The sequence below is a fragment of the Tachyglossus aculeatus genome, chromosome 26 (genome assembly GCF_015852505.1).
Source record: "Tachyglossus aculeatus isolate mTacAcu1 chromosome 26, mTacAcu1.pri, whole genome shotgun sequence".
Lineage (NCBI taxonomy): Eukaryota > Metazoa > Chordata > Mammalia > Monotremata > Tachyglossidae > Tachyglossus > Tachyglossus aculeatus.
This window is the reverse complement of record NC_052091.1, coordinates 2878750-2900811: the sequence shown is the minus strand read 5'-3', so window position 1 is coordinate 2900811 and position 22062 is coordinate 2878750. Positions and strand designations below refer to the sequence as shown.

At 49.8% G+C, this 22062-nt stretch overlaps 1 protein-coding gene across 1 annotated transcript in view; it reads left to right on the top strand.

Annotated features, from left to right (window-relative positions):
• Positions 1-21697, top strand: part of EHD2 (EH domain containing 2) — a 30715-nt gene extending 9018 nt beyond the window's left edge. The window contains exons 3-5 of the mRNA XM_038767175.1: positions 1838-2250; positions 16767-16931; positions 19869-21697. Of these exons, the coding sequence (XP_038623103.1) occupies positions 1838-2250; positions 16767-16931; positions 19869-20408 (1118 nt within the window). The 3' untranslated portion in view covers positions 20409-21697. The remainder of the gene's footprint in view (positions 1-1837; positions 2251-16766; positions 16932-19868) is intronic.
• The last annotated feature ends 365 nt before the right edge of the window (positions 21698-22062 follow it).

Below are 22062 nucleotides of genomic sequence, written 5' to 3'. Positions count from 1 at the left end.
GAAAAAGGAGCTTATAAGCAGTTTTAAGTTGAAGTGAAAGTGATGCTTCTCTGTGACTCAGTTGAGAGCTCACCTCCTCCAGGAGGCCTTCCCAGACTGAGCCCCCTCCTTCCTCTCCCCCCTCCCCCCCTCCATCCCCCTCGCCCCACCTCCTTCCCTTCCCCACAGCACCTGTATATATGTATATATATTTGTACGTATTTATTACTCTATTCATTTAACTTGTACATATCTATTCTATTTATTTTATTTTGTTAATATGTTTGGTTTTGTTCTCTGTCTCCCCCTTCTAGACTGTGAGCCCACTGTTGGGTAGGGACCGTCTCTATATGTTGCCAACTTGGACTTCCCAAGCGCTTAGTACAGTGCTCTGCACACGGTAAGCGCTCAATAAATACGATTGATTGATTGATTGATTGAATCCGGGGGCAGGCAGCGCTAGCCACCTCACTGCTCTGGGCCTCAGTTCCCTCATCCGTAAAATGGGGATTAGAGAAGCAGCGTGGCCTATTGGATAGAGCCTGGACCTGGGTTCTAATTCTGCCTCTGCCACTTATCCGCTGTGTGACCTTGGGCGTGTCACATCACTTCTCTGGACCTCAGTTACCACATCTATAAAAAGGCGATGAAGACTGTGAGCCCCATATGGGACAGGGATTGGATCCAATAGTAATGATGGCATTTGTTAAGCGCTTGCTATGTGCAGAGCACTGTTCTAAGCGCTGGGGGGGATACAAGGTGATCAGGTTGTTCATTCATTCATTCATTCATTCAATCGTATTTATTGAGCGCTTACTGTGTGCAGAGCACTGGACTAAGCGCTTGGGAAGTACAAGTTGGCAGCATACAGAGACGGTCCCTACCCAACAGCGGGCTCACAGTCTAGAAGGGGGAGACAGAGAACACAACAAAACATATTAACAAAATAAAATAAATAGAATAAATATGTACAAATAAAATAAATAAATAGAGTAATAAATGTGTACAAACATATATATAACTTTATATGTTATAAATTATATAATTCATATAATATATAATTTATATATAAATTTATATATTATAAATATGTGCAAACATATATATAAATATAAATTTATATATTATAAATTATGTAATTCATATAATATATAATTTATATATTATAAATATAAATATGTACAAGCATATATATATAAAGACAGTGAGCCCCATGTGGGACAATCTATATATATGTATGTAGTGCAGAGCACTGTACTAAGCACTTGGGAAGTGCGAGATGGCAACATATGGAGACGATCACAGTCCGTTGTTGGCCCTGCTGAGAGCTCACCTCCTCCAGGAGGCCTTCCCAGACTGAGCCCCTTCCTTCCTCTCCCCCTCGTCCCCCTCTCCATCCCCCCATCGTACCTCCTTCCCTTCCCCACAGCACCTATATATATGTATATATGGTTGTACATATTTATTACTCTATTTATTTATTTATTTATTTATTTATTTTACTTGTACATTTCTATCCTATTTATTTTATTTTGTTGGTATGTTTGGTTCTGTTCTCTGTCTCCCCCTTTTAGACTGTGAGCCCACTGTTGGGTAGGGACTGTCTCTATGTGTTGCCAATTTGTACTTCCCAAGCGCTTAGTACGGTAAGCGCTCAATAAATACGATTGATTGATTGGAACGCTGTTTCCAACAAAAAGGTGCAGCAAAAGAGAATTAAGGGGTGAGAAAGGGGGTGGTATCCAAAAGCAGGTCTTGCCCAAGACTGGCCTAGCCTCCTCTCCATCCATCGGTGGTATTTGCTGAGCACTTTGGGTGGGCGTCTCATCCCGGGCCTTCCCGCTCTCCCACCGGGCAGGGTACGACTTCCCTGCGGTGCTGCAGTGGTTCGCGGAGCGGGTGGATCTCATCATCCTGCTTTTCGACGCCCACAAGCTGGAGATCTCGGACGAGTTCTCGGAGGCCATCCGGGCCCTCAAGGGCAACGAGGACAAGATCCGCGTGGTGCTGAACAAGGCCGACATGGTGGAGACGCAGCAGCTGATGCGCGTCTACGGGGCGCTCATGTGGTCCCTGGGCAAGGTGGTCAACACGCCCGAGGTCCTGCGCGTCTACATCGGCTCCTTCTGGGCCCAGCCGCTCCTGGTGTCCGACAACCGGCACCTGTTCGAGCTGGAGGAGCAGGACCTGTTCCAGGACATCCAGGGCCTGCCCCGGCACTCTGCCCTGCGCAAGCTCAACGACCTCGTCAAGCGCGCCCGCCTCGTCCGCGTGAGTCCACGTGCCCCCCAACCCCGCACCCCCAGCCCTGCCCCGGCCTCCACCCCCTTGGGCCTCGCTGCCCCAAGCCTGTCCTCCCTCCTCCTCCTTCCCCTCCCTCCATCCTCTCACCCCTCATCTCTTTCTCTCCTTATCCCCCTCCCCTCATTCCTCTCCCTCCTTCCTGCCACCCCCTAATAATAATAACAATGGCATGTATTAAGCGCTTACTATGTGCAAAGCCCTGTTCTAAGCGCTGGAGTTTACAAGGTGATCAGGTTGTCCCATGGGGGATTCACAGTCTTCATCCCCATTTTACAGATGAGGGAACTGAGGCCCAGAGAAGTGAAGTGACTTGCCCAGAGTCACACAGCTGACAATTGGCGGAGCCAGGGTTTGAACCCACTACCCCTGACTCCAAACCCCAGGCTCTTTCCACTGAGCCACGCTGCTTCTCTAATCCCTAATCCCCCCTCTGCTCTCTTCCGCCCCCTCCCCCTCATCTCTTTCTCTCCATCCTCCCGCCCCCCTCCCTTCATCCCCCTCCCTCCATTCTCCCGCCCCTTCATCCCCCTCCCTCCGTCCTCCAGCCCCCTCCCCCTCATCTCCCTCTCTCCATCCTCCCACCCCCATTCCCCTCATCCATCCCCCTGCCTCTGTGGTCCAGCCCCCTCCCCCTCATGTCCCCCCTCCATCCTCCCACCCCATTCCCTTCACCCTCTTCCATCCATCCTCCAACCTCCTCCCCCTCATCTCCCTCTCTCCATCCTCCCACCCCATTCCCCTCATCCTCCTCCCTCCATCCTCCCACCCCCATTCCCCTCATCCCCCTGCCTCCGTGATCCAGCCGCCTCCCCCATCTCCCTCTCTCCATCCTCCCACCCCCATTCCCCTCTTCCCCCTGCCTCTGTGGTCCAGCCCCCTTCCCCTCATCTCCCTCTCTCCATCCTCCCACCCCCATTCCCCTCTTCCCCCTCCCTCCATCCTCCAGCCCCTCCCCCTCATCTCCCTCTCTCCATCCTTCCACCCTCATTCCCCTCTTTCCCCTGCCTCTGTGGTCCAGCCCCCTCCCCCTCATCTCCCTCTCTCCATCCTCCCACCCCCATTCCCCTCTTCCCCCTCCCTCCATCCTCCAGCCCCTCCCCCTCATCTCCCTCTCTCCATCCTTCCACCCTCATTCCCCTCTTTCCCCTGCCTCTGTGGTCCAGCCCCCTCCCCCTCATCTCCCTCTCTCCATCCTCCCACCCCATTCCCTTCATCCTCCTCCCTCCATCCTCCAGCCCCCTCCCCCTCATCTCCCTCTCTCCATCCTCATCTCCCTCTCTCCATCCTCCCGCCCCCTCCCCTCTCTCCCGGCGGGCCCTGCCCCCTCTCCTCTCGTCCCCCTCCCTCCATCCCTCCTCCTCCTCCTCCTCCTCCTCCTCCTCTCTCCCCGGGCCCTGCCCTTCTCCCTGCCTCTCTCCCTCCTTCGTCCCCCTGCCCCGGACCCTGCCCTCTCTCCCCTCCTCCCCCCAGCCCATTCCCCTCTCCCCTCATTCCCTCCCTCCATCCTCTCTGCCCCTAGCCCCATTCCCTCTTCATTTCCCCTCCCTCCTTACATTCAGTCGTATTTATTAAGCGCTTGCTGTGTGCAGAGCACTGTACTAAGCGCCTGGGAGAGGGAGAGCACTTTCTAGACTGTGAGCCCACTGTTGGGTAGGTACCGTCTCTATATGTTGCCAACTTGTACTTCCCAAGCGCTTAGTCCAGTGCTCTGCACACAGTAAGCACTTAATAAATATCATCATCAATCATATTTATTGAGCGCTTACTGTGTGCAGAGCACTGTACTAAGCGCTTGGGAAGTACAAGTTGGCAACATATAGAGACAGTCCCTACCCAACAGTGGGCTCCCAGTCTAAAAATCAATCTAAATATGATTGATTGACTGATTGACAATAGAACAGACACAATCCCTGCCTACCCACAGTCTGGAGAGGGGGAGACAGACATCAATACAAATAAATAAATGACCAATATATACATAAGTGGTGTGGGGCTGGATTAGCAAGGAAGAGTAGAGTAGCAGAGTGGCTCAGTGGAAAGAACCTGGGCTTTGGAGTCAGTGGTCATGGGTTCAAATCGCAGCTCCGCCAACTGTCAACTGTGTGACTTTGGGCAAGTCACTTCACTTATCTGTGTCTCAGTTACCTCATCTGTAAAATGGGGATAAGACTGTGAGCCCCCCGTGGGACAACCTGATCACCTTGTAACCTCCCCAGCGCTTAGAACTTGTTGCCAACTTGTACTTCCCAAGCGCTTATTACAGTGCTCTGCACACAGTAAGCGCTCAATAAATACGATGGATTGATTGATTGATTGATTGATAGAACAGTTCTTTGCACATAGCAAGCGCTTAATAAATGCCATTATTATTATTATTAAGAGTAAAGGGAGTAAATCAGGGCAACGCCGAGGGGAGTGGGAGGTGAGGAAAAGTGGGGCTTAGTCTGGGAAGGCCTCTCGGAGGAGATGGGGCTTCAGGAGGGATTGAAGCGGGGGAGAGTCGTTGTCGGATTTGAGGAGGGAGATTGTTCCAGGCCGGACTCAGTTGGCCGGGGTTGGCAGAGATGGAGGCAGAGTGAAAAGGAGGGTTAGGGGCCCTAGGGGTGCAAAATGTTTGGACTGGGTTATAAAAGGAGAGAAGCGAGGTGAGGTAGGAGGGGGAGAGGGGATGGACAGCCTTGAAGCCAATGCCGAGGAGGCCTTCCCAGACTGAGCCCCTTCCTTCCTCTCCCCCTCGTCCCCCTCTCCATCCCCCCATCTTACCTCCCTCCCTTCCCCACAGCACCTGTATATATGTATATATGTTTGTACAGATTTTTTTACTCTATTTATTTATTTATTTAATTGATTTGTACATATCTATTCCATTTATTTTATTTTGTTAGTATGTTTGGTTTTGCTCTCCGTCTCCCCCTTTTAGACTGTGAGCCCACTGTTGGGTAGGGACTGTCTCTAGATGTTGCCAATTTGTACTTCCCAAGCGCTTAGTACAGTGCTCTGCACATAGTAAGCGCTCAATAAATACGATTGATGAGGATGATGATGATATGGAGGCGGTGGGGCAACCACTGGAGATTTTTGAGGGTTGGGGGGGGGTGACATGTCCTGCACCTTTCTGTAGAAAGATGATCCGGGCAGCGGGCTTTAATAATAATAATAATAATAATAATGGTATTTCTTAAGCACTTACTATGTGCCAAGAAGCAGCGTGGCCCAGTGGAAAGAGCCCGGGCTTTGGAGTCAGAGGTCATGGGTTCCAGTCTCGGCTCCACCACTTGTCAGCCGGGTGACCTTGGGCCAGTCACTTCACTTCTCTGGGCCTCGGTTCCCTCATCTGGAAAATGGGGATGAAGACTGGGAGCCCCCCGTTAGGACCACCTGATCACCTGGCAACCTCCCCAGCGCTTCGAACGGTGCTTTGCACATAGTAAGCGCTTAATAAATCATCAATCGTATTTATTGAGCGCTTACTGTGTGCAGAGCACTGTACTAAGTGCTTGGGAAGTACAATAAATGCCATTAAACAAACAAATAACACTGTTGTAAGCGCCCCGGACTGGAGGGGGGAGAGGCAGGAGGCTGGGGGGTCAGCAAGGAGGCTGATGCAGTCATCTGGGGGCGGAGGATGAGTAATTGTGTTAACGTGGCACAGTGAGAAGGTTAGCACTAGAGGAGCGTAGTGGGACCCTCAGACCCCCCTGCCCCCTCTCCTGTCTGATCTTCTAGACTGTAAACCCACTGTTGGGTAGGGACTATCTCTATATGTCACCAACTTGTACTTCCCAAGCGCTTAGTACAGTGCTCTGCACACAGTAAGCGCTCAATAAATACGATTGATTGATTGATTGATTGATTAATCTGGGCCTCAGTGACCTCACCTGTAAAATGGGGATGAAGACCGCGAGCCCCACGTGGGACAATCTGATTACCTTGCATCTACCCCAGTGCTTGGCACATAGTAAGCGCTTAACAAATTTAATTTAACAAAGTTGTCAGCTGTGTGACTTTCGGCAAGTCACTTCTCTGGGCCTCAGTGACCTCATCTGTAAAATGGGGATGAAGACTGTGAGCCCCACGTGGGCCAACCTGATCACCTTGTAACCTCCCCGGCGCTTAGAACAGTGCTTTGCACATAGTAAGCGCTTAATAAATGCCATCCTTATTCAATCAATCAATCAATCGTATTTATTGAGCGCTTACCATGTGCAGAGCACCGTACTAAGCGCTTGGGAAGTACAAGTTGCCGATTTGTACTTCCCAAGCGCTTGGTACAGTGCTCTGCACACAGTAAGCGCTCAATAAATACGATTGAATGAAAGTTGGCGACATATAGAGTCAGTCCCTACCCAGCAGTGGGCTCACAGTCTAAAAGGGGGAGACAGACGACAAGATAATAATAATACCACAAATACCATTATTATTATTTATGGAGCGCTTACTGCGTGCAGAGCACTGTACTAAGCAACTAGCACTGTATTCCTCCACGGGATAGCCTTGGGATACGTTTCAGAGGGAAATAGCAAACGGAGAAAATTGGGATAGCAGGGCCAGGGCCCGGAGGGAAAGTTAACGGATCCTCCTCCTCTCGCAGCCCAAATATTGACTGTGGGGAGGAGAGGAGGAGGAGGAAGAAGAGGAGGAGGAGGAAGAAGAGGAGGAGGAGGAAGAAGAGGAGGAGGAGGAGGAGGAGGAAGAAGAGGTGGAGGAGAAGGAGGCTAACATAAGCCTCTCTCACCCACCTCCCCAATTCCCCATCCATCTCCCCCTCTCTGTCCAGGCTGCAGGGAATCCCTTTTTAAAAAAAAAAAAAATTAGATATTTGTTAATACAGTTCATAATTGTGGTATTTGCTAAGCGCTTCATAGGTACCTCCTTCCCTTCCCCACAGCACCTGTATATATGTATATATGTTTGTACATATTTATTACTCTATTTATTTTACTTGTACATAGCTATTCTATTTATTTTATTTCGTTAGTATGTTTGGTTTTGTTCTCTGTCTCCCCCTTTTAGACTGTGAGCCCGCTGTTGGGTAGGGACTGTCTCTAGATGTTGCCAATTTGTACTTCCCAAGCGCTTAGTACAGTGCTCTGCACATAGTAAGCGCTCAATAAATACGATTGATGATGATGATGATGATGATAGGTGCCAGGCACTGTCCTAAGCGCTGGGGTGGATACGAACAAATAATAATAATGACATTTATTAAGCACTTACTATGTGCAAAGCACTGTTCTAAGCGCTGGGGAGGTTACAAGGTGATCGGGTTGTCCCACGGGGGGCTCACAGTCTTCATCCCCCTTTTTACAGGTGAGGTAACTGAGGCGCAGAGAAGTGAAGTGACTCGCCCAAAGTCACACCGCTGACAATTGACAGAGCTGGGATTCGAACCCACGACCCCTGACTCCAAGCCCGTGGTCTTTCCACTGAGCCACGCTGCTTCTCGGGGTTGGACACAGTCCCCGCCCCATGGGGGGCTCACAGTCTCCATCCCCATTTTACAGATGAGGCACTGAGGCACAGAGAAGTGAAGTGACTTCTCTGCTGGATTGGAAAAGAGAAGTTGGAGAAGCAGAGAAGTTAAGAGAAGCAGCGCGGCTCAGTGGAAAGAGCCCGGGTGTTGGAGTCAGAGGTCATGGGTTTGAATTCCGACTCTGCCACATGTCTGCTGTGTGACCTTGGGCAAGTCACTTAACTTCTCTGAGCCTCAGTTACCTCATCTGGAAAATGGGGATGAAGACTGTGAGCACCACGTGGGACGACTTGATCACCTTGTATCCCCCCCAGTGCTTAGAACAGTGCTCTGCACATAGTAAGGGCTTAATAAATGCCATCATTATTATTATCCCACCTGATTAACTTGTATCTTCTCCAGCAGTTAGAACAGTGTCTTCTTCTTCTGCTTTATTTTTTTGAAGCGCTTACTATGTGCAAAGCACTGTGCTAAGCGCTGGGGAAGTTACAAGGTGATCAGGTTGTCCCACAGGGGGCTCACAGTCTTCATCCCCATTTTCCAGGTGAGGGGACTGAGGCCCAGAGAAGTGAAGTGACTTGCCCCAAGTCACCCAGCTGACAATCGGCAGAGCCGGGATTCGAACCCATGACCTCTGACTCCAAAGCCCGGGCTCTTTCCACTGAGCCACGCTGCTTCCTTAGTGCTTGACACATTGTCAGAGCTTAACGAATCCTTCTTATGATGATGATCATTAATAAGCGCTTCCTCTGTCAGAGCTTAACGAATCCTTCTTATGATGATGATCCTTAATAAGTGGTTACTCTGTGCTAAGCACTGTACTAAGCCCCAGGGTCCCTGTCCCACTTGGGGCTCCCAGTCTTCATCCCCATTTTCCAGATGAGGGAACGGAGGCCCAGAGAAGTGAAGTGACTTGCCCAAGGTCACACAACAGGCAAGTGGCGACGGCGGGATTAGAACCCACGACCTCTGACTTGCCAAGGCTGCGCTCTTTCCACTGAGCCACGCTGCTTCTCCCAGCCACGCTAAAATGGGGATGAAGATTGTGAGCCCCCCGTGGGACAACCTGATCACCTTGTACCCTCCCCAGCGCTTAGAACAGTGCTTTGCACATAGTAAGCGCTTTATAAATGCCATTATAATAAAAGACACATGCCCTGCCCACAGTGAGCTTACAGTCTATAGGGGGAAAACAGACATTAATATAGACCAAGAAAATTACAGCCATCTTCTAGACTGTGAGCCCGCTGTTGGGAAGGGACCGGCTCTAGATGTTGCCAACTTGGACTTCCCAAGCGCTTAGTCCAGTGCTCTGCACACAGTAAGCGCTCAATAAATGCAATTGAATGAAGGGACTCGCCTAAAGGTCAGCCAGCAGACAAGTGGGCTCCCATCCTCTCCCAGGACAGGCCCCTTCCCCGGCCAGAACAAAGCCGCTGGTGGCCCGGCTGGGGGGAAAGGGGGACATTCATTCATCCAATCGTATTTATTGAGCGCTTACTGTGTGCAGAGCACTGTACTAAGCGCTTGGGAAGTCCAAGTTGGCAACATATAGAGACGGTCCCTACCCAACAGTGGGCTCACAGTCTAGAAGGCGGGCTCACAGTCTTGTTTAATATGTTTCGTTTTGTTGTCTGTCTCCCCCTTAATAATAATAATAATAATAATAATGGCATTTATTAAGCGCTTACTATGTGCAGAGCACTGTACTAAGCGCTTGGGGAGTCCAAGTTGGCAACATAGAGAGCGGTCCCTACCCAACAGTGGGCTCACAGTCTAGAAGGCGGGCTCACAGTCTTGTTTAATATGTTTCGTTTTGTTGTCTGTCTCCCCCTTAATAATAATAATAATAATAATAATAATGGCATTTATTAAGCGCTTACTATGTGCAGAGCACTGTACTAAGCGCTTGGGGAGTCCAAGTTGGCAACATAGATAGCGGTCCCTACCCAACAGTGGGCTCACAGTCTAGAAGGCGGGCTCACAGTCTTGTTTAATATGTTTCGTTTTGTTGTCTGTCTCCCCCTTAATAATAATAATAATAATGATGGCATTTATTAAGCGCTTACTATGTGCAAAGCACTGTTCTAAGCGCTGGGGAGGGTACAAGGTGATCAGGTCATCCCACGTGGGGCTCACAGTCTTAATCCCCATTTTCCAGATGAGGGAACTGAGGCCCAGAGAAGTCAAGTGACTTGCCCAAAGCCACACAGCTGACTCGTGGCGGAGCCGAGATTTGAACCCACGACCTCTGCCTCCAAAGCCCAGGCTCTTTCCACTGAGCCACGCTGCTGCTCTAAACTGTGAAATCTAAACTTCTAAACTCTAAACTATGTGCAAAGCACTGTTCTAAGCGCTGGGGAGGGTACAAGGCGATCAGGTCATCCTATGTGGGGCTCACAGTCTTAATCCCCATTTTCCAGATGAGGGAACTGAGGCCCAGAGAAGTGAAGTGACTTGCCCAAAGTCACACAGCTGACACGTGGCGGAGCCGAGATTTGAACCCATGACCTCTGCCTCCAAAGCCCAGGCTCTTTCCACTGAGCCACGCTGCTGCTCTAAACCGTGACCTTTAAACTTCTAGACTGTGAGCCCGCTGTTGGGGAAGCTCAGTGGAAAGAGCGAGGGCTTGGGAGTCAGAGGTCATGGGTTCGAATCCCGCCTCCGCCGCTTGTCAGCTGGGTGACCTTGGGCAAGCCATTCATTCATTCATTCATTCATTCAATCGTATTTATTGAGCGCTTACTGTGTGCAGGGCACTGTACTAAGCGCTTGGGAAGTACAAGTTGGAAGCATATAGAGACGGTCCCTACCCAACAACGAGCTCACGGTCTAGAGGGGAAGACAGACATTAATACAAATAGGTAAGACAATAAATTACAGATACATAGGTGCTGTGAGAAGTCATTCATTCAATCGTATTTATTGAGCGCTTACTGTGTGCAGAGCACTGTACTAAGCGCTTGGGAAGTACAAGTTGGAAGCATATAGAGACGGTCCCTACCCAACAACAAGCTCACGGTCTAGAGGGGGAGACAGACATTAATACAAATAGGTAAGACAAATTACAGATACATAGGTGCTGTGGGAAGTCATTCATTCAATCGTATTTATTGAGCGCTTACTGTGTGCAGAGCACTGTACTAAGCTCTTGGGAAGTACAAGTTGGAAGCATATAGAGATGGTCCCTACCACTTCACTGGGCCTCAGTGACCTCATCTGGGAAATGGGGATTCAGGCTGGGAGCCCCAAGTGGGACAACCTGATCACTTTGTAGCCCCTCCCAGCGCTTAGAACAGCGCTTTGCACATAGTAAGCGCTTAACAGCGAGAGAGCTGCGGGGCCCAGTGGAAAGAGCCCGGGCTTTGGAGTCAGAGGGCCTGGGTTCAAATCCCAGCTCCGCCACTTGTCAGCTGGGTGACCTTGGGCAAGTCACTTAACTTCTCTGGGCCTCAGTTCCCTCATCTGTAAAATGAGGATGAAGACTGGGAGCCCCACGTGGGACAACCTGATTACCTTGTATCCCCCCCAGCGCTTAGAACAGTGCTTGGCACATAGTAAGCGCTTAACAAATACCATCATCATCATCATCAATCGTATTTATTGAGCGCTTACTATGTGCAGAGCACTGTACTAAGCGCTTGGGAAGTACAAATTGGCAACATATAGAGACAGTCCCTACCCAACAGTGGGCTCACAGTCTAAAAGGGGGAGACAGAGAACAAAACCAAACATACTAACAAAATAAATAGAATAGATATGTACAAATAAATTAAATAGAGTAAAAAAATATGTACAAACATATATACATATGTAAAGGTGCTGTGGGGAAGGGAAGGAGGAAAGATGGGGGGATGGAGAGGGGGATGAGGGGGAGAGGAAGGAAGGGGCTCAGTCTGGGAAGGCCTCCTGGAGGAGGTGAGCTCTCAGCAGGGCCTTGAAGGGAGGAAGAGAGCGAGCTTGGCGGATGGGCAGGGGGAGGGCATTCCAGGCCCATACCAACATTATTATTATTATTATTATTATTATTATTAACAAATAGCACCATTATTATTATTAGAAGGGGGAGAACACCTGGGTCTGGGGGAGGGCGGACCCCTCCCGGCTGCCAAACCGGCTCCGGAAGCCCCTCCCCATCCCAGTTTTCCTTATCTCTTCCTGGCACTTTCCCGGTTTCCTCCCCACGAACCTGGGCGGCGGGGGATGGAGATGGAGGATGGAGATGGGGGATGGGATTGGGGGGGGGGGCCCACCCCCTCCCCCAGGAACTTCGCCCCAGGCCCCACCCATCCTTTGCTCTCCCTTCAATAATAATAATAATAATAATAATGGCATTTGTTAAGCGCTTACTAGGTGCAAAGCACTGTTCTAAGCGCTGGGGAGGCAACAAGGTGATCAGGTTGTCCCACAGGGGGCTCACAGTCTTCATCCCCCTTTTCCAGACGAGGTCACTGAGGCCCAGAGAAGTGAAGTGACTTGGCCAAAGTCACCCAGCTGACAGTCGGTGGAGCCAGGATTTGAACCCATGACCTCCGACTCCAAAGCCCGGGCTCTTTCCACCGAACCACGCTGCTCCTCCCCCCACCCATCCTTTGCTCTCCCTTTGGCTTCCCGGAGTCAATCAATCAATCGTATTTATTGAGAGCTTACTGTGTGCAGAGCAGAGTCCTGATTAGAACAGTGCTTTGCACATAACCATCATTATTGCACAAATGCCATCATCATTATTATTATTATTACGGTGCTCTGCGTATAGTAATAATCATTATGGTATTTGTTTAAGCGCTCATTATGTGCCAAGCACCATTCTAAATGCTAAGGTATTTAGCATTTAGCTCCTCTCCCCCTCTCCATCCCCCCGACCCCGCCTTACCACCTTCCCCTCCCCACAACACCTGTATATATGTATATATGTTTGTACGTATTTATTACTCTATTTTATTTGTACATATCTATTCTACTTATTTTATTTTGTTAATATGCTTTGTTTTGTTCTCTGTCTCCCCCTTCTATACTGTGAGCCCACTGTTGGGTAGGGACTGTCTCTATATGTTGCCAAGTTGGACTTCCCAAGCACTTAGTCCAGTGCTCTGCACACAGTAAGCGCTCAATAAATACGATTGATTGATTGATTGATTAACAAATAATAATAATAACGGTGGCATTTATGAAGCGCTTACTATGTGCCAAGCACTGTTCTAGATACAAGAGTATCAGGCTGTCCCACCTGGGGCTCCCAGTCTTCATCCCCATTTTACAGATGAAATCACTGAGGCACAGAGAAGTTAAGTGACCTGCTCAAAGTCACACAGCTGACAAGTGGCAGAGGCAGGATTAGAACCCATGACCTCTGACTTCCAAGCTCGTGCCCTTTCCACTAAGCCACGCTGCTCCTTCGACCCCGCTCGGTGCCCCCTCCCCTGCTTGGCCTCGCCATCCCCACCTTCCACCCCCCCACAGCGGGCTGGGGTCCCCCAAAGATGCCTCTCCCCCCTTTTTTTCAAAAAAGGTAGCTGCCAAGTGCTTACTATGCGCCAGGCACTGTACTAAACGCTGGGGGAGATACGAGGTAATGCTGTCGGACACAGTCCCTGTCGCACTTGGGGTTCCCGGTTTTAATCCCCATTTTACAGATGAGGGAACTGAGGCCCAGAGAAGTGAAGTGACTCGAAGCAGGGGTAGCGTTGCCTAAGGGTTAGAGCGCGGGCCTGGGAATCATAAGAACGTGGGTTCTAATCCTGCTTAGGCCACTTTTGTCTGGTGTGGGGCCCTGGGGAAGTCACTGCACATCTCTGCGCCTCAGTTCCCTCATCTGTAAAATGGGGATGAAGACTGGGAGCCCCATGTGGGCCAGGGACTCTGTCCAACCTGATTAGCTTGGATCCATCCCAGCACTTAGAACAGTGCCAAACACATAATAAGCGTTTAACGAATTTATTTTTAAGTGCCGTCGAGTCGTTTCTGAATCACAGAGACTCCATGGATATACTTTCTCCGGAAAGTCCTGTCCTCCGCCATAATCCGCAACCTTTGTAATGGTTCTTCCGTTGTCGTTGTTATGGTTTCTATCCATCCAGCTGCCCCTCTGCCTCTTCCCCGGTTTCCCTGAACTTTTCCTAGCATTAGTGTTCTCTCCAGAGAATTAGTCCTCCTGATTACGTGTCCAAAATACATTAATCTAAGCCGAGTCATCTGGCCTTTGGTTTAATTTGCTCCCAAACTCATTCGTTTGTTTTTTTCGGACTGCCCATGGTGTTCGCAAAAGCCTCCTCCGACACCGCGTTTCCAAAGAATCGATGTTCTTTCCGTCCTGTTCTTTCACCGTCCGGCTTTCGGATCCATACACTGTCACTGGAAACAATCAATCAATCAATCAATCGTATTTATTGAGCGCTTACTGTGTGCAGAGCACTGTACTGAGCGCTTGGGAAGTACAAGTTGGCAGCATATAGAGACAGTCCCTACCCAACAGTGGGCTCACAGTCTAAGCGCTTAGTACAGTGCAAGCGCTTAGTCCAGTGCTCTGCACACAGTAAGCGCTCAATAAATACGATTGATGATAAAAGGAAACACCATAGAGTTGACCATTTGTATTTTTGTGGCAACTGTTACAACCGCACATTTCGTGACTTTTTCCAGGCTCTTCGGAGCGAGCCTTCCTACGCGTTAATCCTCGGTGTTTTTTTTTGACCGCGAGTTACTTTATTATCGATGATCGATCCCGGGAGGGAATACCATTAAAAAAAAAACAGCAGGAAAGTGGCAGAGCCGGGATTAGAACCCAAGTCGTTTGGCTCTATCATCATCATCAATCGTATTTATTGAGCGCTTACTGTGTGCAGAGCACTGTAGTAAGCGCTTGGGAAGTCCAAGTTGGCAACATATAGAGACAGTCCCTGCCCAACAGTGGGCTCACAGTCTAAGCGCTTAGTACAGTGCTCTGCACACAGTTAGCGCTCAATAAATACGATTGATGATAAAAGGAAACACCATAGAGTTGACCATTTGTATTTTTGTGACAACTGTTACAACCGCACATTTCGTGACTTTTTCCAGGCTCTTCAGAGCGAGCCTTCCTAAGCATTAATCCTCGGCGTTTTTTTGACTGCGAGTTACTTTATTATCGATGATCGATCCCGGGAGGGAATACCATTTAAAAAAAACAAAACAGCAGGAAAGTGGCGGAGCCGGGATTAGAACCCAAGTCGTTTGGCTCTATCATCATCATCATCATCATCAATCGTATTTATTGAGCGCTTACTGTGTGCAGAGCACTGGACTGTGCCCTTGGGAAGTCCAAGTTGGCAACATATAGAGACAGTCCCTACCCAACAGTGGGCTCACAGTCTAAGCACTTAGTACAGTGCTCTGCACACAGTTAGCGCTCAATAAATACGATTGATGATAAAAGGAAACACCATAGAGTTGACCATTTGTATTTTTGTGGCAACTGTTACAACCGCACGTTTCGTGACTTTTTCCAGGCTCTTCGGAGCGAGCCTTCCTAAGCGTTAATCCTCAGCGTTTTTTTTGACCGCGAGTTACTTTATTATCGATGATCGATCCCGGGAGGGAATACCATTAAAAAAAAACCAGCAGGAAAGTGGCGGAGCTGGGATTGGAACCCAAGTCGTTTGGCTCTATCATCATCATCAATCGTATTTATTGAGCGCTTACTGTGTGCAGAGCACTGGACTAAGCGCTTGGGAAGTCCAAGTTGGCCACATATAGAGACGGTCCCTGCCCAACAGTGGGCTCACAGTCTAAGCCCTTAGTACAGTGCTCTGCACACAATTAGTGCTCAATAAATACGATTGATGATAAAAGGAAACACCATAGAGTTGACCATTTGTATTTTTGTGGCAACTGTTACAACCGCACATTTCGTGACTTTTTCCAGGCTCTTCAGAGCGAGCCTTCCTAAGCGTTAATCCTCGGCGTTTTTTTGACTGCGAGTTACTTTATTATCGATGATCGATCCCGGGAGGGAATACCATTTAAAAAAAACAAAACAGCAGGAAAGTGGCGGAGCCGGGATTAGAACCCAAGTCGTTTGGCTCTATCATCATCATCATCATCATCAATCGTATTTATTGAGCGCTTACTGTGTGCAGAGCACTGGACTGAGCCCTTGGGAAGTCCAAGTTGGCAACATATAGAGACAGTCCCTACCCAACAGTGGGCTCACAGTCTAAGCACTTAGTACAGTGCTCTGCACACAGTTAGCGCTCAATAAATACGATTCATGATAAAAGGAAACACCATAGAGTTGACCATTTGTATTTTTGTGACAACTGTTACAACCGCACATTTCGTGACTTTTTCCAGGCTCTTCGGAGCGAGCCTTCCTAAGCATTAATCCTCGGCGTTTTTTTGACTGCGAGTTACTTTATTATCGATGATCGATCCCGGGAGGGAATACCATTTAAAAAAAACAAAACAGCAGGAAAGTGGCGGAGCCGGGATTAGAACCCAAGTCGTTTGGCTCTATCATCATCATCATCATCATCAATCGTATTTATTGAGCGCTTACTGTGTGCAGAGCACTGGACTGAGCACTTGGTAAGTCCAAGTTGGCAACATATAGAGACAGTCCCTACCCAACAGTGGGCTCACAGTCTAAGCCCTTAGTACAGTGCTCTGCACACAGTAAGCGCTCAATAAATACAATTGATGATAAAAGGAAACACCATAGAGTTGACCATTTGTATTTTTGTGGCAACTGTTACAACCGCACGTTTCGTGACTTTTTCCAGGCTCTTCGGAGCGAGCCTTCCTAAGCGTTAATCCTCAGCGTTTTTTTTGACCGCGAGTTACTTTATTATCGATGATCAATCCCGGGAGGGAATACCATTAAAAAAAAAACAGCGGGAAAGTGGCGGAGCCGGGATTGGAACCCAAGTCGTTTGGCTCTATCCGCTAGGCCCCATCCCCTTCATGTCGGTTGGGTGGTCTCCACGGGTAGCCCCCCTCCTCTGCCTTGATGGACTCCCTCTTGGCCTCCCCCCAGGTGCATGCTCACATCATCAGTCACCTGAAGAAGGAGATGCCGTCCGTGTTCGGAAAGGACAATAAGAAGAAGCAGCTGATCGCCAAGCTGCCCGTCATCTTCGCCAAAATCCAGCTGGAGCACCACATCTCTCCGGGGGACTTTCCCGACTGCAAAAAGATGCAGGTGGGGGCACCGCGTGGGACCCCCGGGCCCACAATTTTTTATCGCAGTAGGAGGGACTGGAGCTAGACCTCGGGGAGGACTTCCATGCGAGCCCATTGTTGGGTCGGGATTGTCTCTGTTGCCGAATTGTAATAATAATAATAATGATGATGGCATTTGTTAAGCACTTACTATGTGCAAAGCACTGTTCTAAGCACTGGGGGGGATACAATCAATCAATCAATCGTATTTATTGAGCACTTACTGTGAATTGTAATAATAATAATAATAATGGCATTTGTTAAGCACTTACTATGTGCAGAGCACTGTACTAAGCGCTTGGCAAGTACAAGTTGGGAACATATACAAGGTGATCGGTTTGTCCCCCATGGGGCTCGCGGTCTTAATCCCCATTTTACAGATGAGGGAACTGAGGCTCAGAGAAGTGAAGTGACTTGCCCAAGGCCACACAGCAGACATGTGGTGGAGCCGGGATTCGAACCCATGACCTCGGACTCCAAAGCCCGGGCTCTTTCCACTGAGCCACGCTGCTTCTCCTGTACTTACCAAGCGCTTAGTACAGTGCTCTGCACACGGTCAGCGCTCAGTTCATTCATTCATTCAATCGCATTTATTGAGCGCTTATTGTGTGCAGAGCACTGTGCTAAGCGTTTGGGAAGTACAAGTTGGAATACGATTGAAGGAATGACAGGAGATCTGGGCCCCAGGGTGGCTGAAGAGTCACTCTTGTTATTTTAATGGACTTTTTAGTGGCTCCGCCACTACTCTGCCGTGTGGCCAGGGGCAAGTCACTTCACTTCTCTGTGCCTCATTTACCTCATCTGTAAAATGGGGATTAAGATTGTGAGCCCCACGTGGGACAGGGCCTGTGTCCAACCCGATTTACATGTATTCACCTCAGCGCTTAGTACCCTTAGAGAAGCAGCGTGGCTCAGTGGAAAGAGCCCGGGCTTTGGAGTCAGAGGTCATGGGTTCAAATTCCAGCTCCGCCAATTGTCAGCTGTGTGACTTTGGGCAAGTCACTTCACTTCTCTGGGCCTCAGTCACCTCATCTGTAAAATGGGGGTGAAGACTGTGAGCCCCACCGTGGGACAACCTGATCGGCTTGTAACCTCCCCAGCGCTTAGAACAGTACTTGGCACATAGTAAGCCCTTAATAAATGCCATCATCATTATTAATCAATCAATCAATCAATCATATTTATTGAGTGCTTACTGTGTGCGGAGCACTGTACTAAACGCTTGGGAAGTCCAAGTTGGCAACATATAGAGACGGTCCCTACCCAACAGTGGGCTCACAGTCTAGAATCAGCGCTTAGAGAAGCAGCGTGGCTCAGTGGAAAGAGCCCGGGCTTTGGAGTCAGAGGTCATGGGTTTGAATCCCGGCTCCACCACATGTCTGCTGTGTGACCTTGGGCAAGTCACTTAACTTCTCTGAGCCTCAGTTACCTCATCCGTAAAATGAGGATGAAGACTGTGAGCCCCACGTGGGACAACTTGATCCCATTGTATCCCCCCAGCGCTTAGAACAGTGCTTTGCACTTAGTAAGCGCTTAACAAATGCCAATTATTATTATTATTATTTGGAGTCAGAGGTCATGGGTTCAAATCCTGGCTCCGCCACATGTCTGCTGTGTGACCTTGGGCAAGTCACTTCACTTCTCTGAGCCTCAGTGACCTCATCTGTAAAATGAGGATGAAGACTGTGAGCCCCACATGGGACAACTTGATCCCATTGTATCCCCCCAGCGCTTAGAACAACGCTTTGCACATAGTAAGTGCTTAGCAAATGCCATCATTATTATTATTATTAGAAGGGGAGACAGAGAACAAAACCAAACATATTAACAAAATAAAATAAATAGAATAGATGTGTACAAGTAAAATAAATCAATAGAATAATAATAAATAAAGTAACAATAAATAGAGTAATAATAAACAGAGTAATAGTAATAATTATACATTACTATATAATGTATAATACATATCTTGTATGAGGTTGTACATATCTATTCTATTTATTTTATTTTGTTAGTATGTTTGGTTTTGTTCTCTGTCTCCCCCTTTTAGACTGTGAGCCCACTGTTGGGTAGGGACTGTCTCTATATGTTGCCAATTTGTACTTCCCAAGCGCTTAGTACAGTGCTCTGCACATAGCAAGTGCTCAATAAATATGATTGATGATGATGATGATGATGATGAATTATTATTATCCTGCCTGGCACATAGTAAACGCTTAATAAATAGACTGTGAGCCCACTGTTGGGTAGGGACTGTCTCTAGATGTTGCCAATTTGTACTTCCCAAGCGCTTAGTACAGTGCTCTGCACATAGCAAGCGCTCAATACATATGATTGATGATGATGATGATGATGATGAATTATTATTATTCTCCTGCCTGGCACATAGTAAGCGCTTAATAAATAGACTGTGAGCCCACTGTTGGGTAGGGACTGTCTCTATATGTCGCCAACTTGTACTTCCCAAGCGCTTAGTCCAGTGCTCTGCCTCATCATCATCAATCGTATTTATTGAGCGCTTACTACGTGCAGAGCACTGGACTAAGCGCTTGGGCAGTACAAATTGGCAACATATAGAGACAGTCCCTACCCAACAGCGGGCTCACAGTCTAAAAGGGGGAGACGGAACATCTAGAGACAGTCCCTACCCAACAGCGGGCTCACAGTCTAAAAGGGGGAGACGGAGAACAAGACCAAACATGCTAACAAAATAAAATAAAATAAAATAGATTTTATTGCTGCACACAGTAAGCGCTCAATAAATACGGTTGAGGATGATGATGATAATAAATGCCATTATTATTATTATTATTATCCTGTCTGGCACATAGTAAGCGAACAATTACCGCAATTATTATCATTATTATCCTGATTCCTCCCCCCCGCTCCGCCCCGGCCCCATCCTCCGTGCCCGCAGGAGATGCTGATGGTCCACGACTTCAACAAGTTCCACTCCCTGAAGCCGCGGCTGCTGGAGCTCCTGGACGAGATGCTGACGCACGACATCGCCCGCCTCATGCCCCTGCTGCGTCAGGAGGAGCTGGAGAGCCCCGAGCAGGGCGTCCAGGGCGGGGCCTTCGAGGGCACCCACATGGGCCCCTTCGTCGAGGGCCCCGGCGAGGGGCTGGAGGAGGCCGAGCCCGGCGACGAGGACTGGGTGGTCACCAAGGACAAGCCCAAGTACGACGAGATCTTCTACAACCTGGCGCCCGCCGACGGCAAGCTGAGCGGCACCAAGGCCAAGAGCTGGATGGTCACCACCAAGCTGCCCAACTCCGTGCTCGGGCGCATCTGGAAGCTGAGCGACGTGGACCGGGACGGGATGCTGGACGACGAGGAGTTCGCCCTGGCCAGCCACCTCATCGAGGTCAAGCTCGAGGGCCACGGGCTGCCCGCCGACCTGCCCCGGCACCTCGTGCCGCCCTCCAAGCGCCGCCAGAAGGGCTCGGCGGAGTGAGGGGGAGAGGTCCTCCCTCCGGCCCCCCTCCCCCCGGCCAGCCTGTGTTCTGGTATTAAGGACCAAGGGGGTTATAACACCCTCCCGCCTGACTGGACTGTAAGCTTCTCCCATCGCCAAGCTGACCGGGCGGCAGTTCCGCCCGCCTCACGGCCGATCAGCGCGTGCACTTTTCCTCGCCTCGTAGTTGATCCGCGTGTTCACTCGCCTCCTCAAGGCTGATCTGGTTGTACGCTTCCCCGTTTCACAGCTGATCGGGGTGTGCACTTCCCCATCTCCCAGCTGATCGGCCCGCGTACTCCCCTCCTCAGCGCCGATCAGTCTGTACGCTCCCTTCCTCCTGCCTTACATCCCATCTGTCTTGCCCGTTTCCCTCCTCACCGCTGACGGATCCGTTCCCTTCCCTCGCACCTCAGAGCCGACCAGCCTGCACACACACACCCTTTCTGCCTCACAGATGATGGGTCTGTTTACTCCCCTCATTCCTTTGTACACTTCCCTCTCCCCGCCTCACAGCCGATCGGTCCGTGTACCCCCTTCCTCCGAGCTGATGGGCCCGTACGCCCCCCGACCCGCCTCACAGCTGATCGGTCCGTGTACCCCCTTCCTCTGATCGGTCCATACACACACACGCACCCCCAATTCCGCCGCACATCTGATCACTTTGGCCTTCCCTCTACCAGCCTGAAGCTGACCGGTCCGTGCACCTTCCGACTCCAGGCTGACCAGTGGGTTTGAACCCCCTCTCGCCTCGCCGCTCATCCTGCAAATATTGGGAAGTCTGGGGGCGTTTTCCCCCTTTATCCAGCCCCATCTTCGGAGTAGGCTAGGGATCGGTTCCGGGGACCCCCCTTCTGCTGCCGCTTCTCAGCTTTTTTGCCCCTATAGTTGGTGGAAGTCCCTTTAAGCCCCCCTCCCCTCCCCATAGTGTATGTTTGGGTCCGAGCCGTCCCGACTGACGGCTGATGGGTCCATATCGACCAGCCGACTGGGTCTTCCCAATTCCCTTCTCCCAGCCGATGATCGCGTATCCGACCGGGCCGCCCCGCCGCAGCCCTTCTGTCCGTAGAGCCATTGTGAGGGCCAAAGAGACCGTTACGGGTCTATATTTGGGTTATAAGGACCACGGGGCCGAGGGCTGCCTCACTTAATCTGGCCAGGAAGCAGAGCCGGTCCGGTCGTAGGCCTGCGTGCTGTCCAGGCAGTGAGGGAGGGGCGGGCTGGGGCTGCCCTCACCCCATCAATCAATCAATCGATTGTATTTATTGAGCGCTTACTGTGTGCAGAGCACTGGACTGAGCGCTTGGGAAGTCCAAGTTGGCAACATATAGAGACAGTCATCATCAATCGTATTTATTGAGCGCTTACTGTGTGCAGAGCACTGGACTGAGCGCTTGGGAAGTCCAAGTTGGCAACATATAGAGACAGTCATCATCATCAATCGTATTTATTGAGCGCTTACTGTGTGCAGAGCACTGGACTAAGCGCTTGGGAAGTCCAAGTTGGCAACCTATAGAGACAGTCCCTACCCAACAGTGGGCTCACAGTCTAAAAGTCACATCAGCAGGGGGTTCCCTCTGCCCCTTGCTCCCGGCTGTGATGGGGAGGGGGACCGCTCCACTCCCCCTTCCCCTCCTACCTACTGGAAGTTTCT